A 27,579-nucleotide genomic window follows, 5' to 3' on the forward strand; every position below is an offset into this window, starting at 1 on the left:
AATCTTGGCCATCATAGACTTCATCCTTCTACGTATTAACCTAATCAATTTAGGTCTTCTATTCTTCCCTTCGCCTTTGAGCTGATATTACATGCGTCCATATACCTCAAGTACCTTAATTTGCTTCCATAGCCCGCGGATTCCCTGATACATGCTTCATATTCGCCATGTTATTTGTGCAATCAAAATCTAGTTTACTGCTGAAAGGATATGATTACCGTTTGGAGATACCAGATGCCCCAATCCCATTGCCCATGGCATTTGAGGCTCCGTCAAATTTAATTTCCAAGTATTGCCTTCTTGTGTGCTCGCTTCAGTTGTTGCCACATACATCAGATCCTATTTGGGAAGTCAAAGTTCAAAGGCTCATAATCGTCCAGGCTCTACTTGCTAGAAAATCTGCTATCGCGCTCCCTTTTACAGCCTTTTGATTCACATAGTTATGTCAAATTCAGATAGTAGAATTTGCCATCGGGCCATCCTTCCGTTTAGAGCAGTTGACTCCATCATGTATTTCAGAGGGTCTAACTTTGAGATTAACCAAGTCGTATGGTACAACATGTATTGTCTCAATCTCCGAGTAGTCCAAACCAATGCGCAACATAATTTTTCAATTGGCGAATATCTCGTTTCGCATTCAGTGAACTTCTTATTGAGATAATAGATCGCTCTTTCTTTTCGTCCTGACTCATCATGTTGGCCGAGCACGCACCCCAGGAATTCTCAAATACTGCCAAGTATAGTATCAGTGGTTTGTCAGGGCAAGGTGGCATCAGTACTGGGGCGTTGGACAAGTAATGTTTAACTCTTTCGAAAGTTTCCTGGCACTCCTCATCCCATACACCTGGATTGTGTTTCCTAGAAGACGGAATATGGGGTCACATTTCTCAGTTAATTGTGAAATGAATCGAGCGATGTAATTTAGTCTTCCTAGGAAACCCGAACTTCTTTTGAGTACTTGGCGGAGGTAATTCTTGTATGGCCTTAACTTTGTCTGGGTCAATTTCAATTCCCTTTTCGCTGACTAAGAATCCTAGCAGTTTTCCTGATCTAGCCCCGAAAGTACACTTGGCTGGGTTAAGTTTGAGCTGGAACTTCCTTAACCTCAGAAACAGTTTTCTCAGAACTTGCACGTGTTCCCTTTCTGTTCTGGATTTTACGATCATGTCATCAACATAAACTTCTATCTCTTTATGCATCATATCATGGAATAATGCTACCATGGCTCTCTGATACGTTGCTCCCGCATTTTTCAATCCAAAAGGCATCACTTTATAACAAAACGTCCCCCACATCGTTATGAATGTGGTCTTCTCCCTGTCTTCAGAAAGCATCTTAATTTGGTTGTACCCGGAGAAACCATCCATGAAAGAGAACAGTGAGTATCCGGCCGTGTTGTCTACCAAGGTATCGATATGAGGCAGTGGGAATTATCTTTTGGCTGGCTTTGTTCAAGTCTCTGTAGTCCACACACATTCGCACCTTCCCATCTTTCTTAGGAACAGGGACTATATTGGCTACCCATTCTGAGTACTTGACCACCTGTAAAAAACCAGCATCAAATTGCTTCTTGACTTCTTCCTTTATTTTTAGCAGACATCAGGCCTCATCCTTCGAAGCTTTTGTTGGACTGGTTTGCATTCTTCCTTTATAGGCAATCGGTGTACCACGATATCAGTACTTAAACCTGGCATATCTTGGTAGGACCATGCGAAGACATCTTTAAACTCTTGAAGCAACTCAACAAGGTCTCGCCTTGTTTCCTTGGCAATGCAAGCGCCAACTTTTACCTCTCTGCCCTCTTCTAAGATCACAACTTCTACTGATTCCTTATAGGGTAGAATTTGTTTTTCTTCTTCTTCCATCATTCTTAACAAATCCGGAGATAAAACGCTGTCTTGGTCACCTTCAAATCTTGAGGATTATCTATACTCATGTCTTGCTCAAATAGAGACTCTGAATTAGTAACAGAGTCGCTCATCTCGTTGATATCTGAAGACCTGTTATTGGAACAAATGGAGGCCCAAATAAAAGAATCTAAGAATACTTGTATGCATACTATGATTATAAAGGGAATGAAAAGAATGAAAGAATATTTGCTCAAGATGAAACTGAATGATAAGTTTTCACTGAAATTAGATTTTGGACATGTGCCTTTTACAAAAGATTCTTATCACCCCCAGGCTTAGGGCAACAAGTGTTCTGAATATTACTCTGAATTAGTTCTAAATGTTACAGGGATCTCTTCTGCAGTCCAGTTATTCAAAACACTTCCAGGTTCGTAAGGACGAATGCCCGATAAATTCCTTTCCACCCTTTCTTCCGCGGATATGGCATTGATGTCCAACCTCTCAATCCTTCCTTCTGTAACCTCCTCCTTCTCTTCAGGGTGGACAATTCCCCTTGAAACAAAAGTCTTAGATATATGGGGAAAGGTTATCGGTCCCCACTTGACTTCTATCCCGCCCAAATGTGCTCTTCTCTTTTCTTGCTTTTTCTCCATCTCTTTCCTCCTTTCCCTCGCATTAGGCTTATATCCCAAACCATAACGGTCCTGTTTGTTAACTAGGATCGGTACTCCGACCCTTCCCTGGAGGTATTTTCCCAATCCTCTTCCAGGCAATGCTCCCTTTCCCATCGTTAGCTGTAAGCTCATTGACGTAGCTTTGGATATCTTAGGCTCTGGGATTTTGCTCATCTCGATGACAAATGTGGCATTTACGAATTCCAATGATCGGAATGAACATTCTATCGCTTCACTATCGGCCTCTATGTATGGCATATCATCGGTGACTGATGCAATGATGTCTTCTTCTGCATCTATAGTCACCAATCGACCCTCCATCACCAATTTTAACTTTTGGTGAAGTGACGATGGTACAGCTCCTGCAGAATGGATCCAAGGCCTCCCAATAGGCAATTGTAAGATGGTTTAATATCCATTACCAAAAAGTCCACCTCGTATGTATTTGGACCAATCAATAGAGGTATCTCGATTCTTCCCATCACTTTTCTCTCAGTGCCATCAAATGCTCTCACTATATTTTGGCATGATTTCATGTGAGAACTATCCACAGGTAGCCTGTTTAATGTGGACAGGGGCAGAACATTCAGGGCCGATCCATTGTCAACAAGTACCGCCGGTAGTATACACCCTTTGCAACGGGCAGTGATGTGCAAGGCTTTGGTAGATCCCATACCGCCTGGCGGGATCTCATCATCGTTGAAGAAGATGAAGTTATCGGCATTTATATTGTTAACCCGGCGATCCAATTTGTTCACTGAGATATCTTTAGCGACATAAGTCTCATTTAGCACTTTTACCAACGCATTACGATGTATCTCTGAACTTAGAAGTAACTCGAGCACTGAGATGCGAGCGGGTTGCTTATGCAATTGTTCCACCACGCTATACTCGCTATGCTTCAAGAATTTTAGGAATTCTCTAGCCTCATTTTCAGTCACCGGTGTGTTAATATGCGGTTCAATTCCGATCGTCTTCGTTTTATCTTGTTCAACCGCCAAGGCTTTTCCTTTTATAGGCTCCCTTTTTGTATTTCCCAGGTCGTAACGTTTTCCACTACGCGTATAGAAGCCTGCGTCATTACCCTCTTCTGAAGCATTTATCGGGTTCTCCTCTCCCGTGATCATCACATTGCAGTCGTAATTCCAAGGAACCTTTTTGCTATCCTTGTAAGGAAAAGCTACAGGTTTTTGGATTATGACCCTTGGCGCCAGTTGTATTCCAGATCCTGTACTCGTTGGCCTTGAAATAATCACCACTGGGTGATTTGGGGCCTTTCCCGTAGGCCCCTCCTCCGAGGCATAAACTTCTCCATTTTCAAGTCCTTTGATCTCTTCATAAAATTCTAGCTCTTTGTTGTTCATCAGATTTTGCACCATGGCCTTGAATTCAGTGCAGTTTTGAATGTCATGGTCTTCTTCAGCATGAAACTCGCAGTACGTCTTCGTTCCTTCGGGCCTTTCTTTTGAATCTTGTTTGATGAGACCTCCTTCTATCATTTGTCTCCGGACCCAACTCAATGGGGTTTTTATCTCTGCAATGTCGGTTTTGATTCTCTTTTTCTCACCTTCGATTATTGCGTTTACCCCTTTATCAGCATGGTTGGGTAACGGATTCGCTGCTACGTTGGGTCCTAATGGGTTGTCAAACTTCACAATCCCCATCTTAATGAACCTTTCCACCGCCTTTTTAAACCCAGTGCAGTTCTCAATTGAGTGTCCTGGTATCCCTGCATGGTATTCACATTGGGCATTCGTGTCATACCATTTGGGATATGGAGGTTGCATGGGCTCGAGATAAAATGGAGATACTATGTGTGCATCAAATAACTTCTGATACAGTTCCCCGTATGTTATTGGAATGGGCGTGAATTGAAGTCTCTCTGTATTAGTCCTTGTGTTGGGCCATGTGTTGGGTTCCTGCCTTGAGGGGGCTTGGTGACTAGTGGTTATCATTTTTGGAGGGCCAACAGTAATCGGTTTTGAATGGCTCTTGCTATATGTGCTTACGTTGTTTACTTCGCCCTCTTTTTTCCTTGGGGCTGGTCTTTTGAAGTTTTCCCCCGTGTCAATCTTACCGCTCCTTACCGCGTTCTCAATCATTTCACCAGACATTACCATATCCGAGAAGCTCTTGGTAGCACTCCCCAACATGTGGTTGATGAACGGGGCTTTCAAAGTGCTGATAAACAACATGGTGACCTCTTTTTCCAAAAGGGGTGGCTGGACTTGTGTTGCCACTTCTCTCCATCGTTGGGCGTACTGCCTGAAATTCTCGCTAGGCTTTTTCTCCATGTTTTGTAATGTAATTCGATCGGGTGTTATATCCGTTACATGACTGTATTGCTTCATAAAAGCTTGCGCCAAGTCTCTCCATGAACTAACTTTAGCACGACTCAGTTGGTTGTACCATTTGGCTGCAGATCCGATCAAACTGTCCTGGAAGCAGTGGATTAACAGCTGATCGTTGTTGACGTATCCTGTCATTCTTCGACAGAACATAGTTATATGAGCTTCAGGACAACTAGTCCCATTATATTTTTCGAATTCCGGCATTTTGAACTTAGGTGGGAGTACTAAATCAGGGACCAAACTCAAATCCTTGGCGTCAACCTCGCGATGATAGTCGATGTTCTCCATGACTCTAAATTTTTCCTCTAACCATCTATATCGGTCCTCTAGTTGTTTTGGCAGGTTCATTCTTGTTTTTTCTATTTCTGCCACATCATCGAGGTCCGGGACCACAGGATTAGTGGGATTATCCCCGGGATTAGAACCCGAGCCCATTTGAAAATGCAATGGTACCGAGGCACCAGCCAGATATTGAGGTCTAATGGTAACCGGTACCCTCTGTGGGTACACCTCTGGTTGTGCTTGGATGTTAGTTGGGGTGAAACCTGGAGGATAAACAGGGTCATCGTGATCTTCCCCAGCATCAACTACGGGGTCTTTTCCTTTGTTATTTCCTCCAGCCAATAACTGCTTTAATTGGTTCATCACAGTGTTCTGGGATTCTAACATGTCCTGCTGGATTTTTTCCAGTCGTTCATGCATCTGATCTTGCATCTCTTGTTGCAACTGTTCCAATCTTTCCAACCTTTGATCCATTGCTTTTGTTTGGCGACGAGTACCGTAGTGATATTTGATTAGATTTTTGTTGGTTTCCAGGGTAACTGTCATAATTTAATTTTATTAGGGTCATTTTATGAGATGTAATGCAAATGTATGAGATGAATGCAAAAAGAGGCATTGATTCAAATTCAATTTCATTAGAAAACTCAACTAGAAAGCAAATTACTTTACATAAAATAAATTACATATACGGCTTCGCCTTTATACCCAAAGCCTTAACCTTCCTAAGAAGCCAAGCTAAATCTCGACCTCGGCTTGATTCTGACTCATATTTTAAACTCAATACATCGGCCTGAACTGCTAATGTTTGCAGGTGATCAGCCACTTCCCGCACTTGAGTCACAGCATTGCCCATAACGTAATCTCTGTCTCTAATCTGACTTTGAGAATGATGGAATTGCTCTTGCCGTTGATCATTACTCCTCTCAAGAAGCTCCATTCATAGCTCAGAATTGTGTATTGCGTCCTCAAGCTCCTCTACCTTTCCTTTCAGTTCTTTGATCTTATTTAAGCTTGCTCTTAATTCGATCATGGAGTTGCGACTACGGTATGAGTGAAGTGACTTTTCTAGCTCTGCCACCTTGGCCTTTAATCCTGCCTTCTCATTTCGGCACTCTAACAAACTCCTTTCCAAAGCGTTTTCTCGAGCTCGAGCATCTTGAAATTTCTTTTCCCACTGATCGGCCCTATTCTTTTCTTCATTGATCTCTTGTCGCCACTGCTCTGACGTTTTACCCAGACCGACAGTTCTCATCGACAATCGCAGCTTCTTGTAATCTGTTTTTAGACTATCCAAATCCTCTTTAGCTTTGTTCTTTCCCTTCCTTAATTTCTCGGCTTCTAGCTTGTGGATATCGATGTCTAATCCCAAATGCACTCTTTCCTCTTCTAACTGTTCTATCCTCTTTCCCAACTCAGAATTTCTTTTCTCAAAATCTCGTTTGATGATCTCTAATTCTGACGGAACTACTTGTAGATGCTCCTCTATAGACTGAACGCAATCTTCCCTCGGCTTAGGGATGTTGTCATTGACTCTTTTACTCCACCACCCATAATATTCTGAAGTTGTCATCGCTCCTACGGTAAATCTTTTCATTCGGTGAACCTGTTTCCAAGCGTTAGATATTTCTCGAGTTTTTCTCTTGTAGTTTTCATCCTTATAAGAAAACTCACATTGAGCCAGCCCTTGTGTTGCTGGTATGAACTGTCTCGATCTATATTGTCTTAATACGAGTAAAGGGGCATAACCGACAGCTCCCCAAATTTCGAGTAAAGGGACCCAGTCGAAATCCCCACATCGATACAGGATCTCGTCGGGTACCATCCAAGGAGCTTTCCATTCAACGTCATCCTCCTGAAGATTTTGGAGAATCGTCATCCATTTCTCTTCCGTGATGTCGTCTCGTCTTGGTGTAGCAACTTGTTCCTTCAATGGGGAATAGTCTTCTGAGAAGACTCGATAGGAGACATTTTCCACCTTCCAAAAGTGACTATGGAACCACACCAATAGTAGCTGTGCGCATCCGATGAACCTTCCCTCCCCTGCTCTTCGACATGCGCTTAGAGATCTGAAGGTTTCTGCTAAGATTGCCGGGATGGGCGTGACTCCTTTACTAAGCCAATCGAACAAATCAGAGACGGCCTCATCTACGTGCCCTAAAGCTCTAGGGAAAATTACCAATCCATAGATACCTAGAGCGAAGACATCCACTCTTTTCTTCACATCAGGGTGTGCTAATACTAAATCTCGCAAGCTTTTCCAAGGAACGCATTTACTGTCTCCTTTCTGTTGGATTCGGGCAGCGACCCACTGTTCGCTCATTCCTGTAATGCTCATCAATTTTTTTAATAATGTCGGGACACTAGCAGCTCTAGAATAGGCCTTGTCAATTTGAATCTTTGGACACCGAAGCAAGGTCGTATATTCTTCCACGGTGGGCACCAAGTTTACTTTTCCAAAAGTGAAACAACTGTAAGCAGGATTCTAAAACTGGGCTAGGGCTCGGAATAAATGCTTGTCCACTTTGACACCAAGTAAGTAAGGCAAGTCCCCGTAGTCACGGTAAAACATCTACTTGGTCCCGTCGTCCCATTGATCCCATATTTCCTTCATTTCTCGAAGATCATTTTGGATTACGCTGATACGAGTGAAGTCCCATAACTCTGATACGTACCCTTCTGCAAGACTATCGCCTTTCTCTCTCCACATCGTCTCAGCCCATAATCGTACAGCTGCATTGTCTTCTACTTTATCAAGAAACCTCTTTTCCATGATAAGCTTTCTATCTATACTGGACGTGAATCGACACCTCTTTTGAAATGAAAATGCCATGCAATCACAAACAAAGCAAATTAGAGCTAGGATTTAAAGTAGACAATAATAAATAAAGCATCTATTCGGTAATCACTAGGGTCTGGAATAGCTCTATCTCGGTGGGTTCTTATGGCTCGCTATGTGTGGTTTGGTTCTAAAGTAAGGGTACCTGAACCAGCAGATTCCTCGATCCTCACCCATTATAGGCTCATATGGACCGAGTTCAGTTCAGGGGAATACATTTCCCTATGGCCATGCGGAGATGAAAATCTCACGAAGACATAGGTACGGATGTATCCCGGAAGCGATTCACTATCCCATGCGGAGGTGAAAACCTCACGAAGGCGTAGTTTCTCACTCCCACTTAAAAGGTGTGACCAACGGTCATGGAATGGAATGTGCAGAAATATACACCTAAACTCTAAACAAAGCAGTAATTATAAACAAATAATAAAAGCCAAAATAAAGGCAAAAAGCAAGTTTTCAATTTTGACACAAAGACAAAAAGCAATCAACTCGTGGCTTGACTCTCTTATTTAAAATCCCCAGTGGAGTCGCCAAGCTGTTGACACCATTTTTTTGATGAAACGGGGTCGACTTGGATTTGAAAAAAGAATGAAAACGGGAGTCGCCACCGATCCTTTTTTGACGAGGTGTGATCGGGTCACCTCAAAAAGTGGTTGTTTTTAATAAATGATTTAATTTTATTAAAACAACGATTTTGGTCTACGAAATTCAGAAAAATGAGTTCGGGAGCCGGTTATGCACGAGGAAGGATTAGCACCCTCGATACGCCCAAAATTGGTACCTAGTTGATTAATTAGTGTTTTAGTGTCGAAAATTGAAAATTTGAAGAGTTTTAAAAAAATGCGATCCTTAAAAGAAAATCTGATATCGTGAATTGAAACATAAGATTCTCTTGTTCCGAAGGAATATCACATCCAGCACGTTAGGACACGATACTCTAAACCATCGAAACCAAGATCACCTTATAGTTTAATGAAACCATAATTTGAAGCTTTAAGAGGATATTTGGCTATTTAGTCAAACGAGAAATCGAAACCCAGCACGTTAGGGCACGTTTTCTCGATTTTCCAAACGCGAAATATTGCCTTATTTAGAAAAATTTTCCTTTGGATGTTTAGTGTCAATGCTTGATAAAACAATAACGAATACGGCAAGGTAAGCAAAGTAAAGTGAGTAACAACAATACAATAGGCCAAATGAAATGACAAGGCGATTACATAAACAAAGCATACAAATAAATAAATAGAACTAACATTTTTGGAAAAAAGCACAAGTGTACATGAATAAATAAACAAACACCAAATAACAATGATGACAATAAATACAATCATGTAAAAATGTATATGCATGTATAATTTTAAGCCATAAAATAAGAAATGCATATAAATTATAGAATACGAAAACATAGGTAAATATATGCATAAGATGGTATAAAAATATGTACATGGAAATGTATAAGAACTATATATAAATACTATATGTAAAATATATTAAAATAGAGACATAATATACGTAGATAAATATATATATAAAACAAATATGTGTAATATAATTTTAGGATATATGCGTAAATGTATATATATTTAAAGAATGCATAGGTGATATATAAATATACTAACAAAATAATGATATTAAACCCTTAATAATACTACATAACATATACAGGTTAGTATTAAGTAGAATAACAACAATAAAATACTAAAAATATAATAATAGTAACGTTAATAGAATATATTAGTATAAATAATATTGGAATTAAAATAAAATAATGATGAGAAGTAAAAAAGGGATGAAAATCGAAATAAAAAAGGTTAGGGGCAATTTTAAAAAGAAATATATAAAAGAGAAGGACCAATTGGAACACGCTAAAACACGGGAAGGATTAAAAGTGAAAATATCCCGTCCTCTCGAAACGCAGCGTTTAGTGGGGGATCAAAATAAAAAAACGCGCTTGAATTTTAAGCCAATTTAAAAGGAATGAAAATCTAATCGCAAAAGTTTAGAAAAGCGGAAGGGTCATTCGCGCAATTAGACCCTTCCGCAAAAACACGCGGATCCTCCTCGTGGGTCGGGTCGGGTCGGTCCGACCCAGGGCAAAACGACGTCGTTTTATCCCCTGGGTCATTTTCGCAAAACGTCGTCGTTTTATTAACAGTATAAAAGTTAAATTTCCTTTCTTATTTTCATTTCAGCTGGGTCTTAGGAAAAAAAAAAGAGGAGAAAGGGATTTTTCTCTCTGGGGAAGCCCAGAAACCGGCCAGGAAAGCCACTGCACGCCGTCACAGCTCCACCGCGCCGGCCACCGTACACGGTGGCCGGAAATCGCCTTAGGTAAAAATTTATCTCTTTTTTTTGTATTTTATTATATGCATATATAGGTGAGTGTAAATCTGAAAATAAAAAGAAATGAGAAAATATTAGAAACCTTGACTTGTCTTTGCCGTTGTTCTCTTCTTCTTTCTCTTTTTTGCTAGTAGCGTTTCCGATTTTAGGGCGTTTAAATCTCCCCTTTTTGATGTTTGATCTATGCTACTTATGATGTTTTAGCTTTTGTATATTTGTTGTTGAAACCTTTTTTTTGAGATTTTTCGAATTTTACACTGCCCAGTAAAGAGAAAGAAAGGCCCCCCCGTCTACCTTCGAATCTGGCCTTTATAGCCATTTCTATACAACATTTTTTTAAAATTCTGGCCATTGCTCCTTCTCGTCTGCTCTGTCTTGGTGTTTGTTTCATTTTGCAGGGTATGGAGGGCCAGACGCGTGCGTGGAGAGTGGTGGTGGTAGTGCGCAAGGTGGCCAATGGTTGGCCGTTGGTGGGAAGCGGCGGCTGACAAGATGGGAGCTAGGGTTTGCTGCTGAAATCTTTTAAGCAAATGGGCTATTAGGGTTTTAAAATTTGGGCTCAGGTAGTTTTAGGATTGGGCTAGGTTGGTTTAGGGTATTGGGCTAGGTTGGTTTAGGGTATTGGGCTAGGTTAGTTGGGTTTTGGGTTTAGTTGTTTAGGCTTGGTTTAGGATGAGATGGGTATGGGGTTTAAGTAGCTTTGGTTATTGGGTTTTTGGGGGTGGCCCAAAATTGGCCTGTACAATGTTAATTACTAAAAAGATATTTAAAATTTATATTAATTTATATTTCTTATGCCATATATTAAATTATTTAAATATTTCATGTGTTATTAGTTTTACAAATAATTTATATTAATTATTTAAAAAGTATTTAAAATTTATATTTTATGATAATTTAAATTAATTTATTTTTAATTTCCACCATTATATCTAAAATAAATATTTTAAATTTTGGATATTGTAGGGATGATTGTTATATATTATAACAACAATTGAGATTTATATTTGAATTTTTTTAAAAAACTTCCAAATTTAAAAACTATAGTATATTAATAATATTATTAAGTAGTTAGATTTAAATCACATTTTTAATGAAATTTACAAATGTAGTATCATTTATTAGAAATTATTTTTATTTAATAAAATATTATTAATAAATTTATTGAAATAATAGAATTAATTTTACTAAAATTTACAATAGACGGTTAAAGAGAACTGGTTTAATTAGTAAAGAGTATACTTCATACTTAATCATTGTTGTTGTTATAAAGGTAAAAATAAAACATAAAAAATTTGTTATGAAAAATAGCCAACATGCACAATTAATTGAATTTAATTTTTTAAGAAAAATGTAAAAATATAATATTTATAAAAATTATAAATTTTATAATTATTTCCGATATTTTAAAAATAATATTTAAAAATTATAAAAATTGAAAAAACGTTTTTCAAATATTTTTTAAAATTTTGAAACAAATTAATAATTTTTAGAATATTATATAATATTTTTTTGAATTTTTAAAATGCGCGTAGATATTTTCACAATTGTATTTATTGTTTGTCCTTTCTACAACCTTTACAAACAGAAAAGGTTAAAGTAATATTCAATTGTTTTTATTTACTCATTTTTTGAATAATTTATGTACTAAATTATTCTTAAGGTGAGTTTGGATGGGCGGTGTAGGGCGGTGCGATACATCTAGCTTACTTTTTGTCTTACGCTATAGTGTCGCTATAATATCTAATCTTACCGCCACATTAACCGTAGGTAAACGTACTGTCCATCTAAACCCACCCTTAGTTTGATAGTTTTTAGCAAAAGTAGTGAATGCTCTCATTACTTATCCTTTTGAACACATTTATTAATTAATTTATTTTAAAGAGGACTAAATTGCCCTTAACCCTATAGTATAAGAACCTGTTGAATATTTAGTCCAAATATATATAATAGTTTACTTCCTTTGTCAAACTACTTAATTATAACTCATCACCAACCCTTAAATGAGAAGATAATATGTTTTAGGCAATAATACCAATTGAGCTAATACTCAATCGGCCCAAATATATATATTTACGTGGAAGAAACCTATCCCAAACGCAACCCCTGACATGTTGAACAAAGAATTAGACCGGAGTCTCTACATGTGAAACACACAAATGCAGCAAAAAAAGGTTTTTTTTTTTTTGGTGTAATTGTAATAGGCTCAAAAGAAAACACACCAGTCTTGATTTATGGATATTGGTAGACAAATTAGGGGTTTAATTATCTTCAGAATTTCACCCTTTTTACAATGCCTTAATCCATCTTCATCATTTCTTCACCAAAAGAAAAACTAAGACTTCAAGACCTACCTTTCATCGAATCTATAATACATTAATTCATTCTCTAAGTTCAAACACTTACCATCGCATATTCATATATACACTTCCAGCAGAGACGTGTACATGTTCCCTTCTTTCTCGCCCATCCATCAGCCCTCCACTACAAGTTTACCTTGTCGCATTAATGAAAACTCGTTAGAATTAGCTAGTCATTCATTTTTCTAAATATAATAATATTTATATAATCCTCCTTTTCTACAAGTGAAAAACATTACAAAATTCACTAAAAAAATGGGTTGGAAAAGGGATTATTATTATCTAATCAAATAGCATTATCCATTGGATAACCAACTAAGCTAAATTACTCAAGTGTAGTAACTTGGTTTTTCAAATGTGCATAAGATAATGAATATTTATATATATATATATACTTTAGATAATTATAATATTTAATTTTTTTTAAATTCACAAATATTCAAAATTATACTATTCATTGCCATCTCTATACTGATGTGTAGGGTAAAATATTGGCATGAAATTCAAACCATTTTCCGGCAAAGCATCTTATAAGTCTTCACTCTTCATAGTGTATTTTGATCAAGGTCCTTGTGTATCTTAGAAAACGAAAATGAGCAAAATGATCAGTTAAAAAATGTTTATTTCTACGGATGGACTTAATTAAATAGTGTGGTGTTAATCTAAATTATGATTTGATATTTTTAAGCAATATGACCAAGGGCGTAACTGGGGTGGTAGGGGACTCACCCTAAATGGAAAATTTTCTATTTAGGTCCTTTAAAATTTTAAATTAGTAAATATAAAATTACACTTTGATTCTCTTAAAATAATAAATGTTTAATTTAATCTTTTAAAAATTATAAAGATATAGACTATTAAACTAGTAAAATTATATTTTATTATCGTAAAATTTTTTTTTTTTTGGTCTTCCCCACTGAATATGACTTCATCCATTGTAGCTTAATTAGAATAGCTGCATTTAATGGATGAAAGTGCATGAAATCCAATCAAGCTACAATGAGTTGGATGAACAGACCATATCATGTTTTAAATTAATGCCATACTGTTTATTTAAATTCACCTAAAAACACCAAAACTAAAATACCCTCTGCGCTATAATATAGTGATATTTATATATATAATATTTTTATCAGTAAAATTATCATGGAGGCCCCTGTATTAAGAGTTAAATTATATTTTTCTTTCTCTATTTTAAAAATGGGTAAATTAGTCCTTATACATTAGATCAAAGAGAAAATTGATCCTTTATGTTGAAAATTTCATCTATTTTTACCGTTTAAAACTAACATGAATATTTCTTTAAAAAAAACTAGCATGGATGACAGAATATCAGATAGTGACATGTGACATGCTATGTGTATCTCATGCTGACATACGGGAAATAGTTTTTAACTGTAGAAATTGACGAATTTTTTTAACAAAATGACTGATTTACTCTTTGATCTAATATACATTGACTAATTCATCTATTTTTCGAATAGAGGGGTAAAATTCAATCTGAATCTTAAAAGAAGGGTCTCTATGATACTTTTACCCATTTTTCCAAGACAAAAAAAGAAAAAGGAAAAAAGATCAATTTCAGAAAACATAACCTAGGGGTGAGTAAATGGTTAGTCAGATCAGTTTGATCAATTTTTATATATACATCCTCCTGACTTTTATCTTCATCAATTTAACATGGATCAATTCAATCAGTTAACTACTCATAAATATATTTAAAATAATTAAAAATAATAAACATAAATTGATTAATTCGATTATACTTTTAATCGGTTTAACTTTGAAAACCCGAATTAATTGGATTAAATTGATTTTAACCTACTCAAGCAGTAGTATTCAAAAGAATTACTGGACCAACTGTAGTATTTTCCATCCCATCTATCTGTCAAAACAAACAGCTCATCAATTTTCAGACAGCCAACAAAACACAATACTAAATATGTTATTCTTGAATTTTACCTGAGCTACCTAGTTTTGTCGGAAATAACTATGTTGTGTCAAAAAAAGATGGACCTGTACTTTGTCATTGGGCAGTTTTCATTCCACCTGTCTCCTAATTATCCTCATAAAAATAAATAATAAATAAGCTTGTACTTTGTCCCCAGCTGCCACCAAATCCTGCCTTGCTAACCTAACTTCTATAAAGTTCCTTAAAAAAAACCATATAACACCAAAATCCTAAGGTTTTGATTCCAATTCTTCTGAAAGAAATCAACGGTGAATATTTAACACAAAATGTTAAAGAATCATGAATTAAGAGACTGCTTTAAAGTTTATATAGTTAACAAATTATTTTCAGTTAGGTAAAAACAATCCCAACTGCATTTGATACCGTACAATTTTTTTCCATCTTAGCTTTGCTTTTTTAGTATTCATTTATATAAATTCATTACCTAGTGAAGAAAAACAAGTCCAACATTGACTTATAATTCAACTAATTTATTTTGTTTTTTAATATTATTTTTATATTCCTTTGAATATCTCGTTTACCTTAATGGCCGAGACTGAGAGCAGACTCGACATCGAGCCGCCATGCAAAACCGCCGCCGCCGTCCATTTTCCAGGCATCACACGGCAACATTATTGTGGAACACTTGTTCCGCCACATGAACTGCAACCTTACCTTGCATGAAAATGCAGTGCAAAACGTAGGCAACTCTTGTTTAATCACAAGCCAAGCCGTTATCTCCGGCGGCAACCACCCCTCATGCCCTTCCCCCGCCATCAACATCCTCTTATATGCCCCGTTAACCCACTGAACCCTATTTAAACCGTCGGATATAAACCCTGGACACGTGTCGGCCTCAAGATTCTTCATCTTTTCGACGTCAGTACTTCCTAGCTCTCTCCCATCCATGCAAGTCTCCGTCACGCACTCCACCGTAACCCACGACTCAACCACCGTTGCCCTTTCCGTTTGACTCATCACCGCCTTCCGATCAGGCTCCTCCAAAGGAGCGATACGATTAATCCAACGGCTGTTGTTCAAGTTAAACAACGAAGGTAGATCTTGATTATTTTCCTCCAAAACTACACCGTTTTCATCGTTAATTGATCCAATTGCTTCAGTTTTCTCTGGTAATAACTGCAAAGTAACAACCTTTTCAGTTTTTTTTGAAGATTCTTCATGATCTGATGGTGATGATGATGATGATCTTTTCTTTCTCTTGATATTATTCTTTCGAACCCTAACGTATTTTCTTTTAGCTCTTGGCTTACAAAGCAACAAGTTTTTGTTACCAAACTGAACCCCACCGGAACCAGACTCTCCGATCACCGGTTTCGGAGCGATTGGACGGAATCTTAGCATTATCGGATTGATGTTCACCGTCTTCTCTTGCGAACCCCATCTGTAGGTAACATACCTCCATTTTTCATCACTGTTCATCTCTTCCACGCCAGAAAACAAACCGCAGATTTTCTCAGTTTTCCCTTCTTTTTCTCTTGAAAATCTCAATCCTTCTTTTTTATTTTTTTTCCACTCCTGAGTTTCAGTTTTATTTTCAAGGGTTTTTTTTTTATGAGAAGCATAATCATAGCTACAAATTAACACAGTGGCAACACGTGTCTAGGGCAACATAGGACGAGTGAAGACGTTTGATTGGACGGAAGTTAAGATAGATGTAGTAATTTTTTAATACAATTAATGTGGTGGAAGCATTTCATTACTTAAAATAAATTATGATTTTAAGTAATGTTTTCTATCAATAAAGTTAAATATATTTGTTTTTATTTTTTAATTTTACTTAACAGTACATGATATTATTTTTGGGAATATTTTTTGTGGCATTTTTAAACTATCAAATATTTTTTCATAATTTGTTAGACAATTATAATATATGTGTAAATATTTTATTCTATCCATTATAGTAGACTTACCATGCAAGAACTCTCCACATGTACATAAAAAAATATTTTTAAATTCACATTTATATAAGAAAATTACTAGAAAGTTTTTAATAGTAGACCTAAAACAAGATAAAAATAAATTTATATATAAATCTTTTTTCTCTGTAATTGAAAGCAAACAGTCCAAAACATATAGACGAGATTTTGCCTTCCTATGTAGGGAAATCAAAATAAAATAACAATAAACAGTATACTAAATGATTTTTTTATTTTTTAATATTTTTAATTTAATGCTATCCGGAACTGAATCAAACATTTAATAATTAAAAAAATACAAGGAAGAATTTCCCGTAAAAGTAAAAGACGAATGTGGGGCCTTGGAGGTGGGGTCCGCGGTGACAGCCAATAAGGAGAAGCGTTGTGTCCAGCACCTGCGGAAAGAGAAGGCACACGTGGATGCTATCTCGATAAGCGAGTTTCCTTTTTTCTCCTTATTCTTACTGTTGAGTTGAAAAAGAGAAAGAAAAGAAACTTTAAAGGGGGAGGATTCGAGAAAGTGCATACGTGGTCTGCCTTCATTAGCCTTCTATATTTACTCAATCTTTCCCTCCTTACATTCTTCAACGACGCGCCCATATGCTTCTTCCGCATTACACCTGCTAAAACTTAATTAAATTTTATTATTTATTATTAATTTACATTCCATTTATTGAATTTCTAAAATTTTTAAATAAATTGCATAGAAATCAAAATATAATTACGTAAAAGATGAAATTAGGGTTTCGTAACTCTTAAATATTTACTCCTAACATATCTTCTGATTTTAAAGAAAATATTAAATGCTCACAAAAATTTTAACTTATATTCTCTTTTTTATTTAAAAAATAACTTAAAAAAGGAGTGTGATATTATATAATAATTTTAATTTGTTCTTCTTACAAATACAGCATAATCCGGTGCGTGCCAAAAAAAGCGCGTGGAAGGGTTGATATAATGAAACGACAGGATGACAGTAGGAAAAGGGGTGCGTGGCGGGATTCGATAAAGACGTGGTCCTATGAGTGGAGGTTTGTGACAACATCTCATTATAAAGCCCCTCCTTTAATTGGATTTGCTGGCTTTCTCTGCTTCTTCCACCTGTTTATTTCTGTTCTCTTTAAAACCTAACTTTATCATGTATCATGAGAAGACTGCTGTAGCTGGATTTAAGATTCTCTTTCAAAAATAATTAATTCAATTTAAGTAGATACATTTGTAAGCTCGAAGTTTCCTAATTCCATTTTTCTTTTTTAATTATAAATAATTGATATAATTTTTTTAAATAGCTATTATTAGGTTTCCTTTTGTCTTCAATTACATATTTTACTCCATTCTCGATCTGATTATATTGAATATCCTACAAAACTTGTAAAAATCAAGATTATATATTTAAACATAATACCAAATCACAAGACTTTCTTCTAGGACACTGGGTACGTTTTCAATCAAAAAAAACGAATTATTTGTGTCCAAAATACATTAAACGACAAAATATTTCATTTTATCTTGAATTGTAAATGATTTCCTCAACTATATAACATCGCTTTACTCAGTTCAATCCCACGCTTGAAGGATATAATATAAATATAGATAACCAATAAATTGGCAGCCTGTAAGTTTGATTTGTCTACTAATCCTTATGATAAATTTAGGCAAAGAACAAATCTCTTTTTATCTTCTACCTATTTCACCTATATGATTTCCGGAATAGGAAAATATAAAAAGGTAAGTAGGTAAACTCATTAAAGCTATTTTATGAAGATAGTTCATTGTCTTTCTTTTAGGTCTCGTTTAACTGTTGGATTAAAGATGAATATTATTAGATGGTTTCTATTTTAAAATTCCAATGCTCTTTTGGTAAAAAGAAATCCTGTCTTTTTTGCCAACAAATTTATAAACCTATCAATCTCTCCTTATCACAAGGACAGCAACAATATAGTTCTAACAGGCTCTTTTTCATCCTTGAAATGTTGTAGTCTAATGGTTTTAGAAGCTTCATTGTTATCCAAAAACGTTGACACATAACCCTTTTTTCCATTAGCATTTGCGTGTTGATTAAGTATTTAATCACCCCTACAAATATTACTCATTTTAAAATTAGAAATCTAAGATCAAATCAAAACTATATATATACACATATTTGTATCAACATATTAACCCCTATTGCAAATATGTAACCATTGTTCTACACTTTCTTCCATTGGTTATGGGGCAAACAAGAACTTAAATTTACCTGCAGAATACAAGGATATCTTCATTATTTCTAGAGTCCCAAGCTGAGAGCAGCGTTGACGTCCAGCCGCCATGCAAATCCGCCGGAGCTCAGCTTCCAAACGTCGCAGGGAACCGTTTTCGAGTAATTCTTACCCTTCCCATCCACGTAACGCAACCATACGCGGCACGAAAATGCACCGCAGGGAAAGGTGAGCCCGTCTTTCAACACCAACCCCACGGCGGTTGCGGCCCGTTCTTGCTCCCCGTCCTGGTCCAAGCCTACCATATTTCTATACGCTTGGTTCACCCAGAAAACCCGGTTCAGCCCGTCTGATACAAACCCGGGACACGTGTCCTTCACGAGATTCTTCATTTTCTCCTGGTCCGTACACTTCTCCATCTCCTCCTCTTCAATGCAAGTTTCCGTCACGCTCTCCACCATCACCCACGACTCCACCACCGTCATCCTCCCCGGGTTGGGTAACCCCATCACCGCCATGTGATCTGACGCGACCATTGTTTTCAACTTCAAGCACAGCGATGGTGGATCTTGAAAACGATAATTATCACGACCAGAGATTTAAATTGCGGTCGCGGTCGCGTTTTCGGTCGCATTGCGTTTATCGCGGTTGCGGACATAACGGATGCTATTGCGGTCATTGCAGGTATCGCGGTCGTGAATTTTACATTACTTATTGTGTATTGCGGGTATAGCGGGTTTCGGCAGTAGCGGTTTCGGACGGTGCCGTTACCGCTATATAACGGCCGCTATTTCGGTAATGGACCGCTATTTAAATCCCTGATCACGACCTAAAGCTGGGTCCAGAATCCAGATCATCATCATCAACAACATCCCATGATCTTTCAACAACGATTGGTTTATTTAGATCAGCTTTCTCCGGCATCAACTGTAGAGTAACGAAACCCTTGTTTCCATCGTTATCTTCTCTAGCTCTATCCAAGATTCGTTTCTTCCTAGTATTATTTTTCTCGCAAACCCTAACGTACTTTCTCTTCTTTCTCTTGCTAGTAACATCCAAGTTCTTGCTATTAAGGATAGACTCACAGGAATCCGAATCTCCGTTCACCGGTTTTGGAGCAATCGGCCTGAATTTGAGCATTATCCGATTGATTATTGTCTTATCGTATACACCCCCGGAGCATTTTACCATGCTCCAATGATTCCCACCCTCCATTTCTCCTTTTTCCAAGAAAAATAAACACAACAATTCTTCTCTCCCTGTTTATCTTGAAATTTCCTTTGGGTTTTTTTTTCTTATCGTTCAGATTTTTTTCTGTTTCTGTTATTTTGTTCTCCTAAGGAGGGTTTACCGGAGAAGAATGAAGCGAAAATCATAGCGGTAGCAATCGTGGCAAAGATCCGGGGACACACGTGTCAAGATCTCATAGTTCTACACATGAAACAATGACGAGGGTTGATTGGCTAAGTGGGTCCCAGTAGAACTGCTTCTGATTGGTTGCATAAAAGTTACTATGACTACGTGTCTTAAAAACCGTAAAGCTGAATAACACGCGTCGCTATACCAAGAGATCGCATATATGTTCCCAATTTTTTTTATAGAAATAAATGTATTCTAAATTCAAAAAAAAAAGAGAGAGAGAGAGAGAGAAAGAAAGAAGAAATGTTCCCTTTCAAGTGAGATAGCTTTATTGTTTTCGCCTTTCGTTAACTTCTCGAGTTTTTTGGAAATCTTATGCCAGATTTAGTAAACACGTGGTAACTTTTTATTTGTTACGGAAGAGTAAGTTTTGATTTACCGTCACACCCAGTTGTCTTGCAATGAAGCGCCGAATCCAAATGTTGGTTTTTTTTTTCTCAAACAAATTGCAAATTCAAGGCTAAGGTTTTCAAAATCAAACACTATTAGATTATTGATTTTATTTAAATTGTCAAAATTTATAAAAATAAAAAAAATATCAGTCAATTTAGTAGTTGATTTAATCGATTTTTCGATTCAATTTGATCGATCAATATCTATTCACAAGTTAATCAGTTCAATCCTCTCACTAAATTATATCAGTTCTCAATTCGATCACCAAATCAAGTTCGATTATGAAAACAATACGGTTAGAAAAATAGAAAATTTGAAAATTCAATCCATATGATGGTGTTTGGATAGTTTTTAATTAGTTAAAATATGCCATAAATTTTTATACTCTTCACAAATTTAGAATTTATTTCTAGTAATTTAGTTCTTTTACTTTTTAAATTTAAAATTTATGCCCAATTATTAACATTGTTATTTTTTTTGTTAAATTTATTGGTATATACATTTTGAAATAAAAAAAATCTCACTTGATATTAATGTAAGTAAAATAATAATATTGTAGTAAACTTGAATTTAACAAAAAAAATTTAACAATGTTAACAGTTGAATCTGAATTTTAAAATCTAAAAATAGAGAAACCAATCTTTAAAATAAAAGTAGAAGACTAAATTCCAAATTGATAAACCAACCTAAGTTGAACCTTATTATTAAGTTAATTTTTATTGGCAAATTAATTAGCAACTAATTAAGGATGCAGAAAGTAAGCAAGATGGTGTAAGCACGCGCGGAGTGGGGGAATGTGGGTCGATGACAACATTGTTGAAGTACTGGAATGACGCGTGCATGGTGTGGAGGAGGGTGAATCTTTGGGCATAGATTTATGATGTGACGTGGAAAAAATCCATTGGATGGAAAATAAGGAGTTTGATGGGTGCAGGTGTCCCCTAATTTAGCCGCGTGCGTCCCAATATGAATGGAAAAATAAAATCCGCATTTGGGCGTTTGTTGCGCTCAACTTTGATTGTTTAAATCTAATCTTACTATATATAAATTAATATTATTTGGCTTGGCTACAAATGTAAATAAGTTGAAATCGAGTAATTAATAAAGAGATTTACGTCATCAACCTTGATTAATATATAATTTAATGTATAAATTTTAATTTGGTGCAACTGTACAGACGAAATTTAATTGAGATTCAAATTTATACGTAAAAGTTTGAGTTTAATTTAATTGTAACACATTTAAATAAACAAATTATATCAATTTATTTTTATATTAGATAAATATAATTATTTATTTATACAATATATAAAATTAAAATGATGCTATATAGATAATTGAGTTAATAGTTTGTAAACACTGAAAAAAAATCAAATTTTTATATATAGATTATACAAAATCGAAGTATAAGGTTATTCAACCATCAAGCTGGAACATTCATTCATTCGATAATTTTGGAATCTCAACAAAAATGTTGAGTCATAAAACAAACGTGAATGACATAATTAAATTGTTCAAAAGGTGAGTTAAGCTTGAACACAATTTCAACTATACCTATTTTTAACTTAATAACACTGATGTTGATTAAAAAAATATTTTATATTAAAAAATTATAAAAAATTTTCAACAAACAATTGATGGTGGAATGATAAGAGATTTCTATATAAATTTATTGGTCTTGTATTTGATTCCCAAATAAATTTTTAATTGTTTTATTTAAAGATTATATAAAAATATAGAAAGTCGAAAATACTCTTATAATAATATTAATTACCTCGTAAAGTAAGGATAATTTAATAAATTTTCCAACCAAATTTATTTAAATATTAATATAAATTATTATTTTTATATAACACAAATTAAATATATAATGTGATAATATAAATATTAAAAACCATATTATTCATACTTCAAATTTTAATAAAAAAATAACATCAATAGACTTAAACTGGTTTGAGTCTATTGATATTGTTGTATTTTTAAAACTATGTATTAATTGGAACTAAATTCTTGATATTTTAGGTGATTAAAGCTGGATATAAATGAAGCCTATGACAAGTAAAAATTTTCTTCATAGCATCTTGGAAGCTATTGCCTTCAATAATTGATAGACTAAAGAGATATTAAACTCATGTCTTATTATACCAACAAGTGATTGGAAGGAGTAAAAATGAACTTCTTCAGATATTTGGAACAAATTCGAGTTTTAGAATAACATTTTTGAAAAGAGTTTACTTAAATATTACCTTTGATTCAAACAAAAGCTCAAACCATAAAACGAATCAGAAAACCTACGGTTAGTCACAACTATGCCCTACAGTTAGGAGTGAGCAAAATTCAAATTTGAATTAAATAGTTCGAATTATTTGAGTTAGTCAAGTTATTCGGATCAACTCGAATAAAAAAATTAAATTTTCGATTTAACTTGAATATGAATTACACAATTCGAGTTATCCGAAAATCCGAATAAGAAAAGACAAAACCACGTTGTTTTGATAAATTTTTTTTTTTTAAGTTAGTCAAAATGATTAAGTTAAAAGGCAAAACTACATCGTTTTGATAAATATTTACCCATTAAGTTAAAAGACAAATCATTATATTTTTTATGTAGTTAAATAATATTGTACTTCGTCTACTAGTTAAATAATTACCCCATGTAAACGCAACATTGAGTATAAATAATAGTATTCGTTAATTCGACTCAACTTGACTCGAAATTTTTTAACTCGATTTGAAAAAAAATCAAATTAAATTCGGTTGCTAAAATAGAATTCGTCAACTTAACTAACTTGAAATTTTTAACTCAATCGAATAGTCACCCTACTACAGTTGCTTGTCAATGGAAATGGCCCTTGTATAAGTGAAGAAATAGGAAGGATACATGACAGCTTTATATTTTGCATGACTTGTAAGGAGCATCATTGACAAGTACTGTAAATATTCTTACAAAGTCAAGTCGCCATAAGCAGCACCTGGGTTTGAGAAATCACACCATATATTCTGTCATTCCATCATGCAATCAATCAAAAAGAACCTATAAGAAAAGATGCATTGTCTTGACCAACAAAATCATGCTCATCATTATTACTTTTTACTACTATTAGTTTTGGCTTTGATTGAATTGTTTTCTTTTATCAAAGCTCGATTGTCCAACTTGACAAACCGTTTAAGATCTTCATATGGCAGTGTTTCGATGTTTTTCCTCCTTAGCTCGCTCAATGCGGACGTTTGTCGAGCAGATGCCATAGCCAATCAGGGTACTCAGAATCAGGCATGATCTTCGGATCAGTTCCATCCTTGAGTATATTTGCACCAACCACTGTTGTGGACTTGACTTCTTTGCTGAGTATTGATGCTTTTGGCGCATCGCTGGCTGCCCCTTTAGAGCCCTTCTTGGATTTGCCAGCCGCAGCAGCAAATGTTCGTTGTCCAAAAGCAATTGCCTCCTTGGCAACAATGACACTTCTCCATGATCCACTTCGAGTTAATGCCATGGCTATGTCCCTGTAAAATTTTAGGTCAATCCTCACTAATTGTAGAAATGTCTAAAGAAATATGAAGAAACATTTATTTTTGTATTTAGTTATTTATTTACTGAAGAAAGCAATAATATTTATAGGCACCAAGACTAATATTCACAGAACCTATGTTACTCATTAGAACGTGATCATCAACATGGGAAAATTTATTTTTTTTCCAAGTTTTTTCTTTTATGTATTTAGAGGGTTTTTAGAAGATCATATCCTCGTACTCATATCTTTTTGTGTGTCAAATAAAGATGCCGAACATGGGTGCTTTAGGAAAAATGAAGAGTCGGAGAAACATTGCACAAAACTAGAGATCTATAGCAACAGGAGTCTATAAAATGCTACCTTGGAAACCAAAATTAAGAGTTGCAAACCTAATCCTTTCCCTCCCAAAACGCCAAAACTCAATAGAGAAATAACTTAATCATAATTATTATACAGAACCGCAGATATGATCCATTTTGCATCATATATAAGGGATTTCCCAGCTTAGACAGAAGTAAGAAGTAATGACACTCGATAATTATCAAACCAACCGTAATCTAATCTTTTTCTATCCATGAGGATCCCAAGTATTTGTTTCCTCTCTTTCTTTCTTTTTTTTAATCAAGTAATGATTATGGTAAAAAGAAAAATTGAAACCTCTAAACAGTTACTAGAATATGTTCAATTACCTATGTTACTCTGATACTCATATACAACCGTGATGTTAAAAAGGATCCAATTTTCGCACTGAATTCTTCATTTTCCCATACCCAAGTTAAAAACATAGCAGTCACTTTAGACAGACATGCGTACAACTCCAAGACCCCCTAAAGATAAGGAAAACGCTTGTAAAGGCCATATAAATAGAAATGTGTTTAATGCATGTACCTGCTTTGAAAGAAGAATAGAATCCATAGTAGATACATTGCAGCTGTTCAACATATTGATTTTCAAGCAAAGAAGTTTCTCAAAAAAATTTCCATCATAAAATCTGAGGGCCAACGCTCACTAATGAAATAAAAAAGACACAAGATGACAGAATTGAAAAGAAAAAAAAGAAGAAATGGAAGTCCTTTGGATTGAGTTTTCCTCAGTAGATAAAGACTAAGAGTACCTGAATATTGTTTTCCTATCACACATGCTGAAGAAGATAAAAACGATATGCAGAAACGATAGCCGTGAAATTTCTATTTCATCATAGTCAAAATATTCAATAAACATGAAAATCTTCCTCGCATCTATACTCCATCCTATCCTATCGTAGCTCATTCATAGTATGAAAGTAGTCATATGCAGTGCCCAAGATAACACTATAGCATCCTATGTTACCGTCTCTTCATTTTCTTGAACTACCCCACGTATGTTAAGACACGAATACGGTAATATAACCTTCCTAGGACACTGTACATACAAGACAAACTAGAAAAGTTGAATATACCCATATTGAGCATACATCTGTATCCTAAACTAACACCTAAGTTCGAGTAACATAGATATTACATCTATGATACAAGTTCAGTCAAGCAAAGTTCCTTCTATTGGCAAGAACAAAGTTCAATCAAGCAAGTTGATTCTACTGGCATCAAATAATGCAATTTTTAGACACGTAGATAAAGCAGTTTGCAAGCTTCAAATTAAAAATATGCAGTTGAACATCTAAACTAAATTATACGAAGTTTACAACAAATAAATCAAACAAGCATTCATTCCACAGAATATCCAAACAATCGGTTAGCATTTAAAAAAAAAAGCTTCTTTTTTTTTAATCAATGGAAGAAAATGGTAAAGGAAAATTCAGTTCTTAATTGTGTTTCAGCTGTTTATAAGTAACTAAGCGGTGCAATATTAAAGAAATTAAGTTAAAAGAAGTTACCTTTTTTTTAAAAGCTCCTAAAAAATTCAATTCTTGCGCCTCCCTTTTCCGGATTCAGATTTAGGGATTTAGGGTTTCGAGACAAAAGGACCTGAGGGAGATTCCAGTGGGAAGACGAGAAAAGGAGTTTCTTTTGACTGGACCAGAGTACTACTTTGGGCTTGTTTCGGTTGACTTTAATATGACGATAGCCCAGTTTTCATGGACCTATAGTCCAAGGCAAGAATGGACCGTTGAAATGTTGGGCTCTGATCAGCCCGTACACATTTTATTATTTAAAAAAGGCTTAATATAAAAATTGCCCCTAAACTATATCCCTTTTTCCATATTGGTACTTAAAACTTTTTTTAGTCAAACCTGGTACCTAAGCTAAGGGCACGTTTGGTTCGCTGTAATGGAATAGAGGTGTAATGGAATAGAGCTGTAATAGTAATTCAATTGTTTGGTTGAATGGAATGGAATAGAACTGTAATAGTATATTGTGTTTAGTTGAATGGATGATGTTATAATAGCATAAGAAAAAAACTAAAATGACTAGAATACCCTTAGCAGAATTTTTTTTAGGTAGATGATTATTGTTATTGTTATTAAATTTTAATAAGATTATTAATATAAATAATAAATAATTTAATCATATTTTAACATAATTATTATTAAATATAATTTAATAAAATTATATAATTTAATAAAATTATTAATATAATTATTCTTATATGAATTTACTAAAATCATAATATATAATACTATAAAAAATAATATATAATCTATTTTATATTTTTAAACCGCAATACATATTTAATGTGCTAAAATATCATTAGTGAAACAAATAATTTAATTATTCTACAATAAAAAGCAAAAACATTAGAAGTAATAAATAACTTGAGAATTATATTTTACATCCAAACATAATACTCATATATTAACAAAAAGTTACATAATTTCATTAGTTTATATGTCATAATATCCAAACATAATTTTCATATATTAACAAACATAATATTCATATATTAATAAAAAAAAACTAATTTACTTTTTGATTTAATGTAGAAGGAGTAATTTACTCATTTTTCTAGTGGAGAGGGTAAATACAATACAACTCCTAATATAATGGCTTCTATAGTACTTTTATCGTTTTGTTTGTTTTTCAAGTATTTTGAAGGAATTGGATTGCTTTTAGCATGGAGCAGTGACCCATTACTGTGCAACTTATGAAATGGAGAATTGGAAGGTTGTTTTTTGGTAACTTTGATGTGCAACATTTGGATTATAATTTATTTTGCAGAAATGATCATATGAACGAATTTCTTCTTCTATTTTTTTTGTTCATTATAACTTGAGAGAGATTTCCCACAGACAGGATGGCTATTAGAATAATGTCTTATGGTGAATTCTATATTATATATTGGGATGTCTGCACATAGATCGGCCAAGTGCTAAGAAAAGCCAAGTAAACTGCAATGAGAGTTAAACTATACTTCTTTTCTGTCAATTAAAACCATCTCAATTGCACAGGACTTTGACAAAGTGGGAGGCAAATTCATCTTTGCACAAGTACTTATGACAATTATCGTAGTACCGAATACATTCCAATAAATAT

At 34.9% G+C, this 27,579-nt stretch overlaps 3 protein-coding genes and 1 pseudogene across 3 annotated transcripts; all 4 read right to left on the reverse strand.

Annotated features, from left to right (window-relative positions):
- Nucleotides 1-12,542: 12,542 nt before the first annotated feature.
- On the reverse strand, nucleotides 12,543-16,312 carry LOC107914770 (uncharacterized). Its single transcript, XM_016843790.2, has 2 exons — nucleotides 15,193-16,312; nucleotides 12,543-12,835 (listed from the first exon to the last, which is right to left on the reverse strand). The coding sequence occupies exon 1, from the start codon at nucleotides 16,088-16,090 to the stop codon at nucleotides 15,194-15,196; it is 897 nt and encodes a 298-aa protein (XP_016699279.2). The 5' UTR covers nucleotides 16,091-16,312; the 3' UTR covers nucleotides 12,543-12,835; nucleotide 15,193.
- Nucleotides 16,313-17,559: 1,247 nt separating this feature from the next.
- LOC121226824 (uncharacterized) lies at nucleotides 17,560-20,194 on the reverse strand. The gene has a single exon (XM_041110460.1). The coding sequence runs from the start codon at nucleotides 19,319-19,321 to the stop codon at nucleotides 18,854-18,856; it is 468 nt and encodes a 155-aa protein (XP_040966394.1). The 5' UTR covers nucleotides 19,322-20,194; the 3' UTR covers nucleotides 17,560-18,853.
- Nucleotides 19,608-20,000, reverse strand: LOC121226825 (uncharacterized). Its single transcript, XM_041110461.1, has one exon. The coding sequence runs from the start codon at nucleotides 19,998-20,000 to the stop codon at nucleotides 19,608-19,610; it is 393 nt and encodes a 130-aa protein (XP_040966395.1).
- A 3,487-nt stretch (nucleotides 20,195-23,681) lies between the features above and the next one.
- LOC121226826 (39S ribosomal protein L54, mitochondrial-like) lies at nucleotides 23,682-26,059 on the reverse strand (annotated as a pseudogene).
- Nucleotides 26,060-27,579: the final 1,520 nt, after the last annotated feature.

This window comes from Gossypium hirsutum, unplaced genomic scaffold (assembly GCF_007990345.1).
Source record: "Gossypium hirsutum isolate 1008001.06 unplaced genomic scaffold, Gossypium_hirsutum_v2.1 scaffold_468, whole genome shotgun sequence".
NCBI classification, from domain to species: domain Eukaryota; kingdom Viridiplantae; phylum Streptophyta; class Magnoliopsida; order Malvales; family Malvaceae; genus Gossypium; species Gossypium hirsutum.

Bases quoted from the DNA above. Each gene is read 5' to 3' on its own strand.
- LOC107914770 (XM_016843790.2), bottom strand. From the start codon at position 16,090: ATGAACAGTGATGAAAAATGGAGGTATGTTACCTACAGATGGGGTTCG.
- LOC121226824 (XM_041110460.1), bottom strand. From the start codon at position 19,321: ATGGTCGCGTCAGATCACATGGCGGTGATGGGGTTACCCAACCCGGGG.
- LOC121226825 (XM_041110461.1), bottom strand. From the start codon at position 20,000: ATGGAGGGTGGGAATCATTGGAGCATGGTAAAATGCTCCGGGGGTGTA.